Source organism: Alternaria hordeiaustralica, assembly GCF_023758085.1.
Source record: "Alternaria hordeiaustralica strain BMP 2776 chromosome Unknown scaffold_10, whole genome shotgun sequence".
NCBI lineage: Eukaryota > Fungi > Ascomycota > Dothideomycetes > Pleosporales > Pleosporaceae > Alternaria > Alternaria hordeiaustralica.
The window spans coordinates 997,620-1,011,854 of record NW_026056782.1 but is presented as its reverse complement, the minus strand read 5'-3'; the positions used below and the strand labels follow the sequence as shown (position 1 = coordinate 1,011,854).

Here is a 14,235-nt window from a genome sequence, read left to right as displayed (position 1 = left end):
AGCTGACAGTTTGGCAACCGCGGCCGGTTAGGCAGGTACTCACTCCGCGACGCTTACAACAGCAACAACCACAACCACAACAACGTTGACATCGGCCTAAGCTTATCTCCGGCCTCGAAGAACTTCCACAACTGCATGGCCGAAGTCAGCTGCACTTCGCGACATACTGCAAGCTCCGAGCCTTGCGCTTCTACCCTCCCGCAGCTGCATCTTAGGCGAATGAGCGTTCCGGCCCCCCATACTTGTTGTTCGTGGCGTACAACCACTTGGATATTACTGGACTAGAAACGCCTCGATACTTCGCTTGCATTCAACAGCCTATCTCGCTAACAATAGGACTACCGATCGCTACATATGTACACTCGTTGGTCTAGCGTAAGACTCAGCCTCCAGTTTGGGAAAATCAAGCCTGCCTAGGATGAAGAGTGGTGGGCTGATGTACTTGTCCGAAGCCAGGCTTCACGATAGGTGCATGGTGAGTTGTTGATGTGCTTTTTGGTTTCTATTCTTACGCTTTGGTACTTTCTATCGTCCCTCTATCAGCCTCTGTACTGGACCTACAGTCGCTCCGCCCGCGTCGTGCAACGCCAAAGGCTTGCAGATGCGGCTGTTGTGGCCCCCAAACTTTCAGCCCCCAATATGGTCGTCGCGCGGAAACCCGTCCGAGAGACAGCGATAAGAGCGCGATGTGCGCTCATGAAGACCCCCCACTTCCTCTACTTTATATTACCCCTCTTGCGACTTCTTTTGGTAGTATTATTGCGGAAATCCCTTTCCCATATCCGTATACCCGGGAAATACAACCACAGGCCCGGTACCTTCGACATCGCTAAGGAATGCGCGTGTCGCCCCGCTCTCTACTCAGCTTGCTATCTTCGCCTAAAATACCTGCAGCCTGCCGTCTGACGGCGCGCGAGAGCTTAAGCTACGCAAACTCATCTCTACAACTGTAGATTGAGGAGCAGAACACAAACACATCATCCACTCGCGCAGGACCAGATAATGAACACCATGGATCGGAATCGTACCGTGAGTGGAGGACACTCCGACCACGCGCCATTGATGAGCCATGCCGAATCTCCAGGCTACGACAGCGGCGATGTGGCGATGCAGCATGTTGACGACATATCATACTCGCCATCTAACTCAGCATTAAACACACCCTCCATGGTCCAGTCACCGGAGATGATGGAGTCCAAATCCGGATTTTTCGCCAGCATAGGCAGCCCCAGTTCCACCTTTGACGTTGAGGACGGGACTCATCATCACAACCAACGCACTCCCATTAAGCGCTTCGATCATCGTGAAGCACGAAAGACCCTCATGCTAAACGCTGCGTTGAGGCTACTCGGAACATTATTCTTCAGCGCATTGATGTGCGTCACACTGAGAGCGTGGGAAGGATTTCGCCAACCCGTTGCGCTTTCTAGGATGGATGTTAAGATCTTCAATTCGCTTACACTCGCTCTTTCACTATGTCTGGGTCTGAACTTACTGGCCTCTTTGAAGCACTACGCATCGGTAATCCGATGGTCTTTCCTTACGAAGCGATACATCAGCCTGGAGGTATTCGATCTCATTCTACACCTCGAATCGCTGGCTAGTGTTACTAAGCTCATGATCATATCCTGGCCTGGAATACGTAACAAGAAATGGCTGCGCAAGTTCCGGTGGTTCAAAGACATCAGAGCAGATGGGACGAAGTGGATGTGGCTTGCATGTCTGGTATGGCTTGCTATCAACCTCGGATCTCAGGTTCTGGTCGCATTACTGAGTCTGTTCTGGCCAATGGTGACTTCGGAACTCCCCCTTCTGGCCAATGGAAACGTAACAGTAGCCGACTTGAACGCCTGGTACATTGATACCAATCCTATTGTCAACAACGCCGACGAAGAGCCTCGACTGAAGAATGACACAACTCTAATGGCGGCCTGGTCGTTTGGCATGGAGGCCGCAAGCTACCCCAACTACACTCTTGGGGAAATAGAACACGCCGAATCTGATCTATCCGTTTTGGCAGGTGCACCAATTTACAGAGGCGATGGCGCCTGGTACTACCGCTTTCTCAACCGCTGGCCGCCACGCCCCAGCACCCGCAACGTCACCGTGAAGGCAACATGCAACCACCTCGAGCTACTGAACGACACTGTCCTTTTTGGAGACGATAACATTGATTACCTCTTGGCAAGAGAGCGTGGAACGGAGGACTATCTCCCGTACTACTTGCCCGAAAACGTCAAGGGTGAGACCATTTGGGTTGGATCCGTGGAAGCACACTGCGGCCCAAGATGCACAAACTTCACTGTGGTGCAGCGACCATTCGGCAACATACGCAGCACGTCCTTGTTCATCTGCAACAACACCCTCGGAGAAGTGACCAAGCCCGACAGCACCGACCTAAAACCACACACAGACGCCGACAAGGCAGCCTTATACGGTAGCGAAGAGTTTGCCCGTATCGCCGCTGGTACCATCGCATGGACGGGTATTCCATGGGATCTCTATGACCGACAGACGAGGTACTACGGCCAAGGCTCCAAATGGTCGCCTGATCACGATGTGACGAAACAAGAAGTCGAGGAGATGCTGATGCGTTTCACAATCGGCGCTGTTGCTGCCTTTGACGATCATGGCATCCGATATAATCTCACAGATCAAATTGTGCCTTTGCCAGGCCAACAACTCGACGTAGATTGGTCCTACATCTTCAGCATCCTAGGCGGAATCTGCTTCATCCAATTCCTCGCTCTCTGCACGCTGGGTCTCTTCGGCAACCGCACGATTGTCCGTGACGAGAGTTTCTTCAGTATGGCTATGCTGTTGAAACCGGTGGTGAGTCGTATTGGAGGTGATGCGGCGATGGTCATGAGTGGGGATGAAATTAAAGATACGAGGGCGCTGCGGTTCAAGAAGATCATGTATGATTACCATGAGGGGGAAAGGGGGGAGCCGAACAAGGTTGCTATTTTCTTTGAGGGCGAGGATCGTAGGGAGAGTCGGAAGAGTTGGGCGGCGGGGAGTTATAGTTAGGGGATGGGTGTACGTCGGGCGTCTTTGAGCGTTTGTTCATGCAATGCATATAGTTGTATCATTTTGAGTCGGCTACATCAACAGTACTATAGTACACTACTCGCTCCCTCATTTCTTCTTACCGTCCAAATCCGTGTAAAAGTTCCATCCAAAGTTGCCCGAAGGATCGTTAAACCGCATCTTCTTATCAATGCCAGTAATCTTCTCTACATCCTCCTTAGGCAGCGCAAAGTCACCCTCCAGATTCGCCTTGATCCTCGACTCAGTCTTGCTCTTGGGAATAACAGAATGGCCCTTCGCAATGCCCCAAGCCAGAGCAACCTGCGCACCAGTCTTGCCATGCTTCTTGCCAATCTCCACAAGCACAGGGTCATCCATCAGCTTATTCATGTTCTTCCCAGAATCGTAGATTTCGTTCTGGTTGCCAAACGGCGAGTACTGCGTCACATGGATACCCTGTTGCTTGTGAAACTCCGTGAAGTCGTTTTGCTGAAGATACGGATGGCATTCGATCTGATGAGCAGCAGGCACAACAGAAGTCTCCTTGATCAAGCGCTCCATTTCCGCTTTACTGAAGTTCGAGACGCCGATTGCGCGTGCTTTGCCGCTTTTGAAGCACTTCTCCATGGCTTTGTAGGTGTCGACGTAGTCGCTCTCGCCGACTTTGACTTTGCCGGCGGAGTCTTTGGGGAACATTTCTGAGCCCCGAGCGAAGGGTGAGGGCCAGTGCATGAGATAGAGGTCGAGGTAGTCGGTCCCGAGGTCCTTGAGGGATGCATCGAGTGCGGCTTCTACGTCGTCGGGGTGGTGCGAGTTGTTCCAGAGCTTGCTGGTGATGAAGAGCTCGGAACGGGGGACGCCGGACTTTTTGATGGCGTTGCCGACTGCGGGTTCGGTGCCGTAGATGCGTGCTGTGTCGATGTGGCGGTAGCCGGCCTTTAGGGCCATGGTGACAGCTCTATCTTCTGCATTAGTAAAACAACACGCTGCATCATGACAAGACAAAAGCTTACGGTTCCTGAGCTTCCTTGTCCTGCCAAGTTCCAAAGCCAATGGCAGGAATCTTGGCGCCCGTGTTGAGCGTGTGGGTTGTGCCGTTGTGCGCCATTCTGATTTGTTGCGGGAGGACTTGTCTGGTTATTTGTGAAAGCCGGTCTGTGGAAGTCGTGCGTAAGGAACGCGAAGCTGATGAGGCGAACATGTTGGCTTTATGTGTGCTATGAATTGGAGTATCTGGTTCGCTCTTGGTGAGTCTTTATGGTACTCAAAAAGAGGGTAGGTCATCGTCATGGCGGGCGATGAGCTTCCGAGGTTGGGAAACGATGATGTCACAGGGTTCACCACAACCATCATGGTGTCGATGGAGGATGCGGGAAGCTAGACGGCAGATAACGAACGTTTGACCTCGGGAAGGCTAGGAGCGGAGGACATACTTGACCGCTTCTTGGGATGGTGTTGATCATCACTTTGTTATGTGGATGTGATGACATCTGATTCGGGGTTAAGCACCATTCGGAGATACCCACAAAGCTTCGCGTGCGAACGATGTTAAACGTGGAGAAGACAATACATGTATCTTCGTTATCAGACACGACTTTGGATCGTGACTTGTACGGGAAGAATTACTGGCAGGTCGCTATCAAGCTATGCGGACTCCACGATTAACGGTGTACAACTTCAACACGGCTCCACTCATAGCACATTTGAACATGAATCGTTAAGAGAATAAAGTCAATGCATAGAGCAAATTTGTATTGAAGAGAACTTCAAGCACTAGTCAGACTTCTATTGTCCAAATGATTACAATCTCGCAATAGCGATGCGCCGAAGCATGAAAAATGATACTTGGTACAAGCAAAGGCCTCAGTGCCTACCGCCAGCATGAACGGAAAGATATGGAAGAGAGGGGTATCAAACAAGCCACCAAATGAACTATTGAAGCGAAGAGTAGTTCCACCGCTGAAAGTTCCAATACGAACGAACCAACCCATACAAAAACGCGACACAACCCTCAGACGTTCCGTCGTCGCTGCTATTATCCGACAAACGTGATCGAGGAAGAAGAGGATCAGTCTCGCTACCGTCAGAGTCATCTTCCGAAGTGGGTTCGTTCGGCTCCTCTTCCAAGGAAGGTTTGTTCGGGTCCGGTATGCCCATTTCGTCCAACGTTTTGATAACTGACTCAAACAGGAAGTCGAGATACTCGGTTGGAGACCTAGTAATCGTTGTGAGCCATGTGACCCGCATATTCAAACGTGGACCCGTAGAACATGGTGGGAGTACGGTATACGGATGTGCAAAGGATCAGATGTTTACTGAAAGACGAGAGCGGTCAGGATGTAATTATTAGCAAAGTTCCAGCGCGCGTTGGCTTCGAGTACGTCGTTGGGCTCATATATACGTCCGCCGTATGCGAGACGAATTACGAGGGTGGGATCGAGCTACATGTGGTCAGCAAAGTACATACAGTAAAGGAGAGACATGGGGGCAATGAAGTCCGACATACCTTTGCTTGTTTCTTCAGCTTCTCAATTATGGCCGCGACCGGGTCTCTCATCCGCATGACGACCTGATGATCCCGCTGGTCGTGGCTCGTCCTCACTTTCACACGTATAAGGCTGCCGGAGTCGTCGGCGAGGGTATCTTCAACCGTCTCCTGCATAGCACTGGCACTCGCATCTCCAGCCAAGTCTTTGTCGTCCATACCATCCTCTTCTGCTAGGCCCTCTGGCTCTACTACCACCCACTCGGGGACTTTGTATTGGACGCCAGTCGCATCGTAAACGCCTCGCCAAAGCAGGCCCGTTGGGCATGTGCAGTCACTGACATCGAGCATCGTCTGCGCCTCTTGTAACTGGCCAGCCTGTAGATGCTGCGCTACAAGACGTATGGCGCCCCATATCTGCTCCGAGCCCGTGACCTGTGTATCCCACCAGTCTTCACGCTCCTTCACTAACCGCGATCGGGTCCATGTCGAGTGCGTAGAGTCTGTCAGAGGCTGGACGCGGCTGCTGCTCTTAGCAGTGGGTGAAGCGAGCGTGTTAGGCAGGCGCGAGCGCTGAGTCGGAGAAATGGGCTTGAGAGGCGTGTTGGGGCGGTTGTCGGCATCTGCGCGACCCGTCGGTGGATGCGCATTGCCCTGCGAAGCGTGCGAGGCGCGTGGTGAGGGGATGGAGCTGGGTCGCGTCGACGGCGCTGTGATGTTACGCGACGACGAGTGCGCGAGGACAGCAGGCGGAGTGTTGTCACTCGTGCGGGAGGCGCAACAACCCTAATGGTGTGTGTTAGAGCATGCGAACTGCTGGTACTTGCGCTGAGACACGCGATCGGCATCCACCTACCATAGTGACGTGATGACATGTATGGCCTAGCAATGCACAGAGCGAAGGTAGGAATGCAGCGGCAATACGAGCGGGGTATGAATGTGAACGCAAGTGAAAGATGATGGCATGGGCATGGTGTTCCTCACGAGAGAGAATAAGGGCGAGCTGTGTTGGGTAGAGACGAGGCTGCCGGGTCCAGACATGGAAGTATCAATCGATAGCACCAAGGAGGGCGCAGTCAACCTGCGCTGTATGGTTCCCCCAGTGCGCCTTCCGCTCTTGCCGTGCTCATGATGCGACAATCTTGCCCAAGCCTTGCCACATGTCTTCATGCACACCCAGGGCTGGGCCGGTCTATTGCAGCTTGGTGTCTAGTTCACACTCATCCGGGCAGCACACGACCGTTGTGAGTGAGCGTCATGCAACTTGGTCGACCCGCGCGGCATACTCCTCCCCGCAAACCATCGCTATCATTGAGTCGAGACATGACAGTACACACAGTTAACACTTCAACTAAGAGCAAACGACAGTTTATTAGAGATTATTACGTCGATATGTGCCCTAGTGGCCGCTTGTGTACTCCTTCTAAAAAGGCAGTACGCAGAGGGTATCCGGGGTATTGCGCGATAAAACAAATGCGTCCGAGATCCGCCAGTGGTATCAAAACGAGAGAAACAGTTACAGTGGTATCAGTCTAAACAAAGAGTCCGTCGCGATCCACCAAGAGAGAGTGACAATGAGTTGGTCCAGATGCAAGGAGAAATCAAATATGAGAGGGGATATGTGAAGAAGCTTGATCCAAATGTGACGCCTGAATCCGGGTTCAAGATCCAAAGCAGATTTTGGGGGTATCAGTGGCCGGCGGTCAAACAAGGGATTTACGAAGTCTTTGCTTTTCCGTCATTCCGTCGTGGCTGTCGTTGCAAAGGCTGACATCTTCCCACCAAACCTTACGCAGTTGTAGCGACAGTCGGGTTGGCGCTTTTCGAAGCATCGCCCACACTGTTCTCAGCGGGGATGTCGGCTACGACAGGGGCGGTGGTCTCTTCCTTCTTCTCCTCAACGGCGGGGGCGGCAACGGCCTCCTCCTCGGCGACGGGAGCAGGGCTGGCAGCGTCCTTCTTGTCCTTGGGTGCCTTGTTACCGGTCGCCTTGGAGAGCGAGCGGCCGAGGTTGCCGAAGAACGACTTGCGCTTGTCTTGCTTGGGAGCCTCGGTCTCTGCGGTGGGCTCAACCTTGGTCTCAGCAATGGGGGCAGGCTCGACGGCCTGGACGGGCTCAGCGGTGGCTGGCGCGTTGGTGTCGGCGATCTGAGGAGCAGCCGCGTCGACCTTGGGCTCACGAGCAGGCGACTTGGCGCGGTCCTTGGAGCCGAAGAACTTTCCGAACTTGAAGTGGTCCTTCTCCTTGGAAGGAGTAGAGACCTTGGCCTCCTCGGTCTTAGCTGGCTCGGTGGCAACGACGGCGGGCTCAGCAACGACAGGTGCGCCAACCTGGGCCTCCTCAAGGGGCTTAGCCTCAGCGGCAGTCTCGTTCTCCTTGACGGGTGTGGAGGCAAGACCGGCCTCGTGCTCCTTCTTCTCGGTGGTGGGAGACTTGAGCTTCTCAACGAAGGATCCGAAGATGGAACCACGCTTCTGGGGCTTGGGCTTCTCAGCAGTGGCGGGAGCAGCGGTCTCATCCACCTTGACCTCCTCAGCAGGAGCAGCGACAACAGGGACAACGGGCTCGGCGGTGGTCTCCTCAGCGGGCTTCACAACGTCGTTGGCGTTGACGGGAGCAGTGGCGGGGACTAGAAGATGTTAGTACGAGACGATGCAAGTATGGAGCGGATGAGCTTACTCTCGTCGAGGTGAGGAACAACGGCGGGCTCCTCCTTCTTGACCTCAGGCTCGGTCTTAGCAGCATCGGTCTCCTCCTTGGGCTCCTTGTCCTTCTTTCCGAGCAGGCCGCCGAAGAGGCTGGCACGCTTGCCGCGGGAGACGGAGCGGGACTTGCTCTTAGCAGCCTTCTTGCGCTTCTCCTCGTCGGAAGAGGAGCTGGAAGAAGATCCAGTGCGGGCAGCGACGGGCTCGCCAGCAGCGGCGGTCTCACCCTCGGCGAGCTTGGGGGTCGCGTCCATGCTCTTCTTGGGGGCGGAGGATGTAGCTCCCGCTAGCGCGGTGGGCTTACCTGCGGGATGTTAGCCTACTGCAGCACACAGACAGATCGCCCACTAGTGCCATCGCGACGCGACGCGACGTGGGTGATTTGGAAAAACGTACCAATCTTCTCCTTGTTCTCCTTGTAGCCCTCGCTCGACTCGATGGTGTCCTTGGACGCCTTGGCCTCGGTGATGGCCTTCTCAACGGCGACGAACCATCCGTCACGCTCGGCGGCGGTGGTGGCCTCGAAGGTGTGCTTGTGGCCGGAGATCTTGAACGCGAAAGCAACGGCGCCGTCCTTGGCGAGGTCGGTGGCGTAGGCCTGGGGATGTTAGAATGTGTTTTTGCACTGAGGCGAATTCAACATACCAAGTTGAGGACACCGGCGGGGTGCTCCTTCTGGTCGGCGTGCTTGACGAAGAAAAGGAGGCCCTTTCCGGTCTGGCTGGACCAGGCGACAACGGGGTGGGCAACCTCGGGCTTCTCGCCGCGGAGGTACTCCCTCAGGTTGTCGGCGGCAACGGGCTCCTCGCCGAACCAGAAGTACTTCTTGGCGAAGCGGAAGGCGCTGGAAGTTGTTAGTAAACGGTCGCGAAGTCGCCGAATGTGGTTGCACTCACTTCTTCAGGCCAGGCGCCTTGTAGCCGAGCGCACCGCTGTAGATGGGCTCGACGACCTTCTCCTCCTTGGCCTCCTCTACGGGCGCTGCGGCCTCGCCCTCGGTCTTGGGGACATCCTCCGTCTTGGGCGCCTCCTCTACGGGCGCGGCGACAACAGGCTCGCTGGCGACAACGGGTGCCGGCGCAGGCTCAACGGTGCCGACAGTTCCAACCTCGGGGTGCTCGACGGGCTTGGGGGCGTCGACGGGGGCAGACATGGTGTGTGGTGCAGTTTGTTTGGGAGAGCGTGCGTGTGTGGGGTTTGTGGGTGCGAAAAGAGGAGTGTTGTGAGGCAAGCTCGGGTTTGGGTATTACAAGATGTACGGAAAGGGAAAGTACGACGCTCGCAAAGTGCAGCGGCAGACAAGCAGGCACGACCTTGTTAAGGATGCGAAGGGCGGTGAGGAGGAAGAAGGATAGAAAATCTCAGACGCCCAAGGAAGGGGAGAACTTTAAGGTGAGGGCTGTTGCTAGGTAGGGGTTCAGGTGCAGGGATGCCACCAACGAAATTGGCTTTCGCGGCTGCACGTCCTCTTGGACGGACCCGCCAGCTGCTAGCCCGCCCGAATAGCACCATTCACCAACGTTATGCACTCTGACCTCTGAAACGCCCGCTGTGCATGCCGGCATCAACCTTTGCTATCGAAGCCAGAGATGCATCTACTGTGCGTGATCCGGCATCTGGCGGACTCCACGTTGGCGCCCACGCGTCTGATAAGCAGAGAGGTCGACTGACCCTTGGGCGTGGTCGCATGATCCAGCTGCCCCTCTTCACACTTGCCCACGATCGGCCATGTATGTCTGGCAGAGGTTGCTATCTTTGCGGGCTCACGAGACTGATGACGGCTCCAAACACGATAGCCGGCGCCGTCTTGGGCAGATAGCTCGTCTTTGTCATCGACACCCATCTTCACTAGGTGTCCGCTGTACATCCACCAGTATACAGCGTTCGCACCATCAGTACTCCGGGCACAGTAGTAGTGCCCAGGTGAGCACCACTGAGTATAACCGTGATCGACATCGGTATCTTGCATCCAACCCACTCGATGCACATCATCACCCGAGCGCCCTCGAGTCTCACACACCCAAAAGGCGGCTCTACGGCTGGCCGCTGCAGTGAACACCTCCCTCAACACCGCGCACCTCTGTGCCACGCCTCCGCCGTCTTGGTTGCGCCGTCGCGAACTCTGCACAACTCGCACTCTCGCGCCATGCCAAGGCTGTCTGAGCATTCAAGGCTAGACACTTCTAGCGCCTGCACGTAACGAATCGCGGCACGCCACCGCCCTCCAAGCGTGATCCCCGTTTACAAAAGGCGTCAAGACCCTGGCGCCCAAATTGCTAACCTTTGCACTGGTGCTGGCGAATGCTGCCGAAGAGACTACGTGCCGCCATCTTAGTCTTGATGGCGTTCACGCACGCTTGACTTTCTTTTCTTGCCAGTCCGACTCCGTCGAGGCTGGTGTCTGATCTCTGGTTCTGGCATCTGCATTTACTATCTGGCGCGGTCAACACCTGCACTCCTGAACAAACCAGTCCTGGCATAGATCATCCAGATTGGACACCGCCTTGCCACAGCAACGGGTGAAGTGAAAATTGCTAAACCCGGACTGACTCTCAAGAATGGTCGCCTTCATCTCAGATCAGCCGAAAACACCTGGCCAGTGTGACTAGGGCCATGCCGGCTCAATCTTCACCTCACGTGAAAGGGGCGTCTACCACGGGCAGCACCATGGACTAGCCTGCCACAGCTTGCACTCCAAAAACTCTCTGTTACGTATCAAATAATAGTCGCCCATTCTTCAGCTGCCCCATCACCTCGATTCACCTCATTGCTGCTGCCAGACCTGAGACGCACAAAAGAAATTCCGCTTGATCTACATGCCTCCTGTCATCTCAGCGGTGGTAGCCCAACATCGCGGTACGCACAGAGCACTCGATAAAACTCCGCAGACGATCTCCCTGACAGTAATTATGACCGTACCCAATCCGCGTCTCGCTCACCGCCACAGGCACTCGGGTGCAGCAAATTTGGCGACAAGAGGCTGACGGGTTCCCGTGCGGCCTTGTGCCTGGGTTGTTCGCAACCTTGTGCACCAAGTCATGTTGCGCGCCGTTTCATGCCTTTGAAACGCTAAATGCCATCCAGAACTTTGCCATATTTACACTCCACACATTAATCAACATCTGACAAGCCACCATCGCCGTATCTCTGATCGAATTTCTGAGCCGCTGATAGCCCTGTTGTTGACAATTTATCGTCGCCCTTGCCCCATCGATGAACTGTGGATCTCGCGTCCCTGACTACTCTCGCTTCGTGGCTTCTTCTGGAGCGCGGAGCGAGTTGGCTACTCGAAGACTCCCGGCCGGGCTCCACCACACGAGTCAACGTCGATAGCGCGTAGAACTACGGCTACCACGAGCAAGCCATGCGATACTTGTTGAGGTGTGGTTCTCTCAAATCTCACACCACATGTCAGCTACATGGCGTACAAAGTACAAATAGTCTCAGCAGCGCCACATAAGTAGTCCTGCCAATGTTCCCCGCATGCCGTGATTGAGCCAACAGAACACTCCGCGGGAGGTCATCCACCATCTTCACTACCAATGCATCACAGCCAACAACCGATATTGACAACGATGCACCGTGCGAAACAGTATTACAGAACCAACACCAACCTCGCATGCAACACACGATAATAGCGGTCGAAATAAGCTCAAAGCAATGGCGCTCGACTGCCGCTGCAGGGCGGGGAAGGAGGCGATGCGCGTTGGTGGAGACGGCTACAACGACATCTGCCTTCCTTATTTGGTTGGATGCACTTTCCGTGTCTGTTCCCACAACGTCATCGCCTCAACCTCGCGGGTCCCTTCTTACCAGAACTATAGCACTTGTCACAGTATGGCGGGGATACATCCAATCGGACCATTGTTGGGTATCAATTGCTGATTCTATGGTATACAAGCTCCCCCTTCCTTCTTTGTGGGCAGTGTTCTCTCTCTTCACTTTCCTCTGTCTGCATGCATACTGCTCTCCACGTCCTGAAAAGCAGCGCTCCATTGTCTTTTGCTCTCTTTCCCACCAACATGTGCCGCATGGTCATATCCCGTGGAACCTTTGATTCTCGCCTCTGTACGCTCCTGCCTGTTCCTCAAGACGTTTCTCATCTTTCGCTCCTTCCTCAACACCTCCTTTGACTTGATAATGCGTTTCTTTTCCGCCGGTCTGCCCTTCATCGCCTCATCATAGATATCCTTCCTCGACTTCCCAGGCATAATGATATCATACGCAGACCGGGACCCGAAATCGACCTTCTTGTAAGCAACTTCCCATTCGCACTCACTCGCCGGTGGTCCAAAGCCATGGAGCCGCAAGTCGAGAGTTGGGAATCCTAGCAGTCTTTGCTCGCCTGTCTTGCGATCTATCCGGAATACGGCGGGCAGTGTGAAGCGCAGATCGGCTGGTTTGAGCAGATCGAAAGCAGCCGTGATGAAGCGATAGGGACTATTTTCTGCAGGTTCAAGCATTCGATCCTTGATCTCATGGGCAGTGGGTAAGTAATCATCCTTGCTAAAGACACGCAGAACGATGTTGTCGTACGTAAGTCGATTGGTTAAAGAAATCCAGTAGCGGCCATCGAAGAGTCGCCACAGTTCTCTCTGCGATGGTTTACCTAGAGTTCTTTTTGGCGGGTAGGCGATGTTCAATTCAGGATTTGCTCTTTCCAGCGTTTCAAGCGGCTGCCGGGTAAGCAGCCATTCTCGCGGGTGGGTCAGGTCCGGGTTGATGCCTTCTTCTTGGTGCTCGGGCTTATTAAACGGCGAGGGCTTGTCCCAGAAGCGCCACCACACGTTGTAGACGCAAAAGTTCTTCTTCCGGAGTGCTTCACCCGGTACCACGTTTTCTTCGAGCTCCTCGAGTTCGGGATAGATGCGATAGGCGGATGCGGCGAGTTCACCAAGAGGTGCTTTTGTGGCGGGTGTGACTAGTCCTGCCACGCGTTCAAGCAGGCAATATGCCGTGTTCTTCGCTTTGATCTTGTCGGCTTTGGTGTCTATCGGGTATGGTAGGAGGTCGGAGAAAGGGGGGAATCGGACGATAAGACAGCCTGTCTGTATGTCGAGTTTGATGGGGCATTTATCGAAGAGTTTGTCCGCGAGATCTCTGTGCCACTTGATGCGCTCTTGCATATGCTGCGAGACATTGACCAGCGATTTAACACTCAAAGCTTCCGGAAGTTTGTGGTTCTGATATATATGGCGTATAGCGTTGCGCGACGTAAGTGTCTTGATCTGGTTCGTTTTGTCTTCTGCCCAAGCTACACCCTTCCCTTCACACGTCGCAATAAGTCTCGTCTTCTCAAACGTCAACAGAGGCCGCAGAATCTGCACACCTCCTTGTTCGACCTTGAACGGTATAAGCCCGGTGCGATCTGGCTTCTGGTGCTTTCCGCTGTGGTACACCCCATGTAGGCCCTCGCACTCTGGTATCCACTCTCTGCGCTGCATTGCCTGAAGCCCGGAGCGCAGCCTATTGTTCGCCAACCTCATCATAACAGTTTCGGCCTGGTCGTCCGCATGATGTGCGAGCATGAGGCGTGTAATCTTCAGGCTTCTGCATGCTAGACCTAGCGCTTGGTAGCGGAGCGTACGCGCCTCCGTCTCGAATCGCTTGGAGTCGTTGGGATCGAAGGCATCGGGCCATATAAGGGGAAGAATGGTGATTGGTATACCAACTTCACAATGTTAGTACTTGACCGCCAGATAAGTATCATAGATCTCACGCTTCGTACGTAGTTGCTGTGACACCCATTTCGCTTCCTCCGTACTCTCCGGTCTTACTTTGTGGTCTACAATGAAGCCATGGGGGATAGGCAGCTTGGGGTCTTCTAGTCGAGACTGTGCGTATAGCGCAGCGAGTGCCATTGAATCGACACCCCCACTGATGGCAATGCCTGCGTCGTCCATCAGTCGCGCATACTTGCAGCGAATGCGACTACGACTTACCCAAAGTATTCTTGCCTGCATCATCACCCTTCTCTTTCACAAACACACCATCTCGCATAGCCGACATGAACT

The 14,235-nt window shown here is 54.3% G+C and overlaps 5 protein-coding genes across 5 annotated transcripts; 1 reads left to right on the top strand and 4 right to left on the bottom strand.

Moving 5' to 3' along the window:
• Positions 1-1,011: 1,011 nt before the first annotated feature.
• On the top strand, positions 1,012-3,030 carry J4E84_005914 (uncharacterized protein; the record flags this gene model as incomplete). The annotated part of the gene is made up of 1 exon (XM_049388506.1): positions 1,012-3,030. The coding sequence occupies one exon, from the start codon at positions 1,012-1,014 to the stop codon at positions 3,028-3,030; it is 2,019 nt and encodes a 672-aa protein (XP_049244051.1).
• A 108-nt stretch (positions 3,031-3,138) lies between these two features.
• On the bottom strand, positions 3,139-4,138 carry J4E84_005913 (uncharacterized protein; the record flags this gene model as incomplete). Its single annotated transcript, XM_049388505.1, has 2 exons — positions 3,139-3,988; positions 4,044-4,138. The coding sequence occupies 2 exons, from the start codon at positions 4,136-4,138 to the stop codon at positions 3,139-3,141; spliced, it is 945 nt and encodes a 314-aa protein (XP_049244050.1).
• Positions 4,139-5,342: 1,204 nt separating this feature from the next.
• Positions 5,343-6,374, bottom strand: J4E84_005912 (uncharacterized protein; the record flags this gene model as incomplete). The annotated part of the gene is made up of 3 exons (XM_049388504.1): positions 5,343-5,471; positions 5,537-6,301; positions 6,372-6,374. The coding sequence occupies 3 exons, from the start codon at positions 6,372-6,374 to the stop codon at positions 5,343-5,345; spliced, it is 897 nt and encodes a 298-aa protein (XP_049244049.1).
• A 929-nt stretch (positions 6,375-7,303) lies between these two features.
• On the bottom strand, positions 7,304-9,374 carry J4E84_005911 (uncharacterized protein; the record flags this gene model as incomplete). The annotated part of the gene is made up of 5 exons (XM_049388503.1): positions 7,304-8,145; positions 8,196-8,525; positions 8,618-8,819; positions 8,867-9,065; positions 9,118-9,374. The coding sequence occupies 5 exons, from the start codon at positions 9,372-9,374 to the stop codon at positions 7,304-7,306; spliced, it is 1,830 nt and encodes a 609-aa protein (XP_049244048.1).
• A 2,785-nt stretch (positions 9,375-12,159) lies between these two features.
• Positions 12,160-14,124, bottom strand: J4E84_005910 (uncharacterized protein; the record flags this gene model as incomplete). Its single annotated transcript, XM_049388502.1, has 2 exons — positions 12,160-13,892; positions 13,941-14,124. The coding sequence occupies 2 exons, from the start codon at positions 14,122-14,124 to the stop codon at positions 12,160-12,162; spliced, it is 1,917 nt and encodes a 638-aa protein (XP_049244047.1).
• Positions 14,125-14,235: the final 111 nt, after the last annotated feature.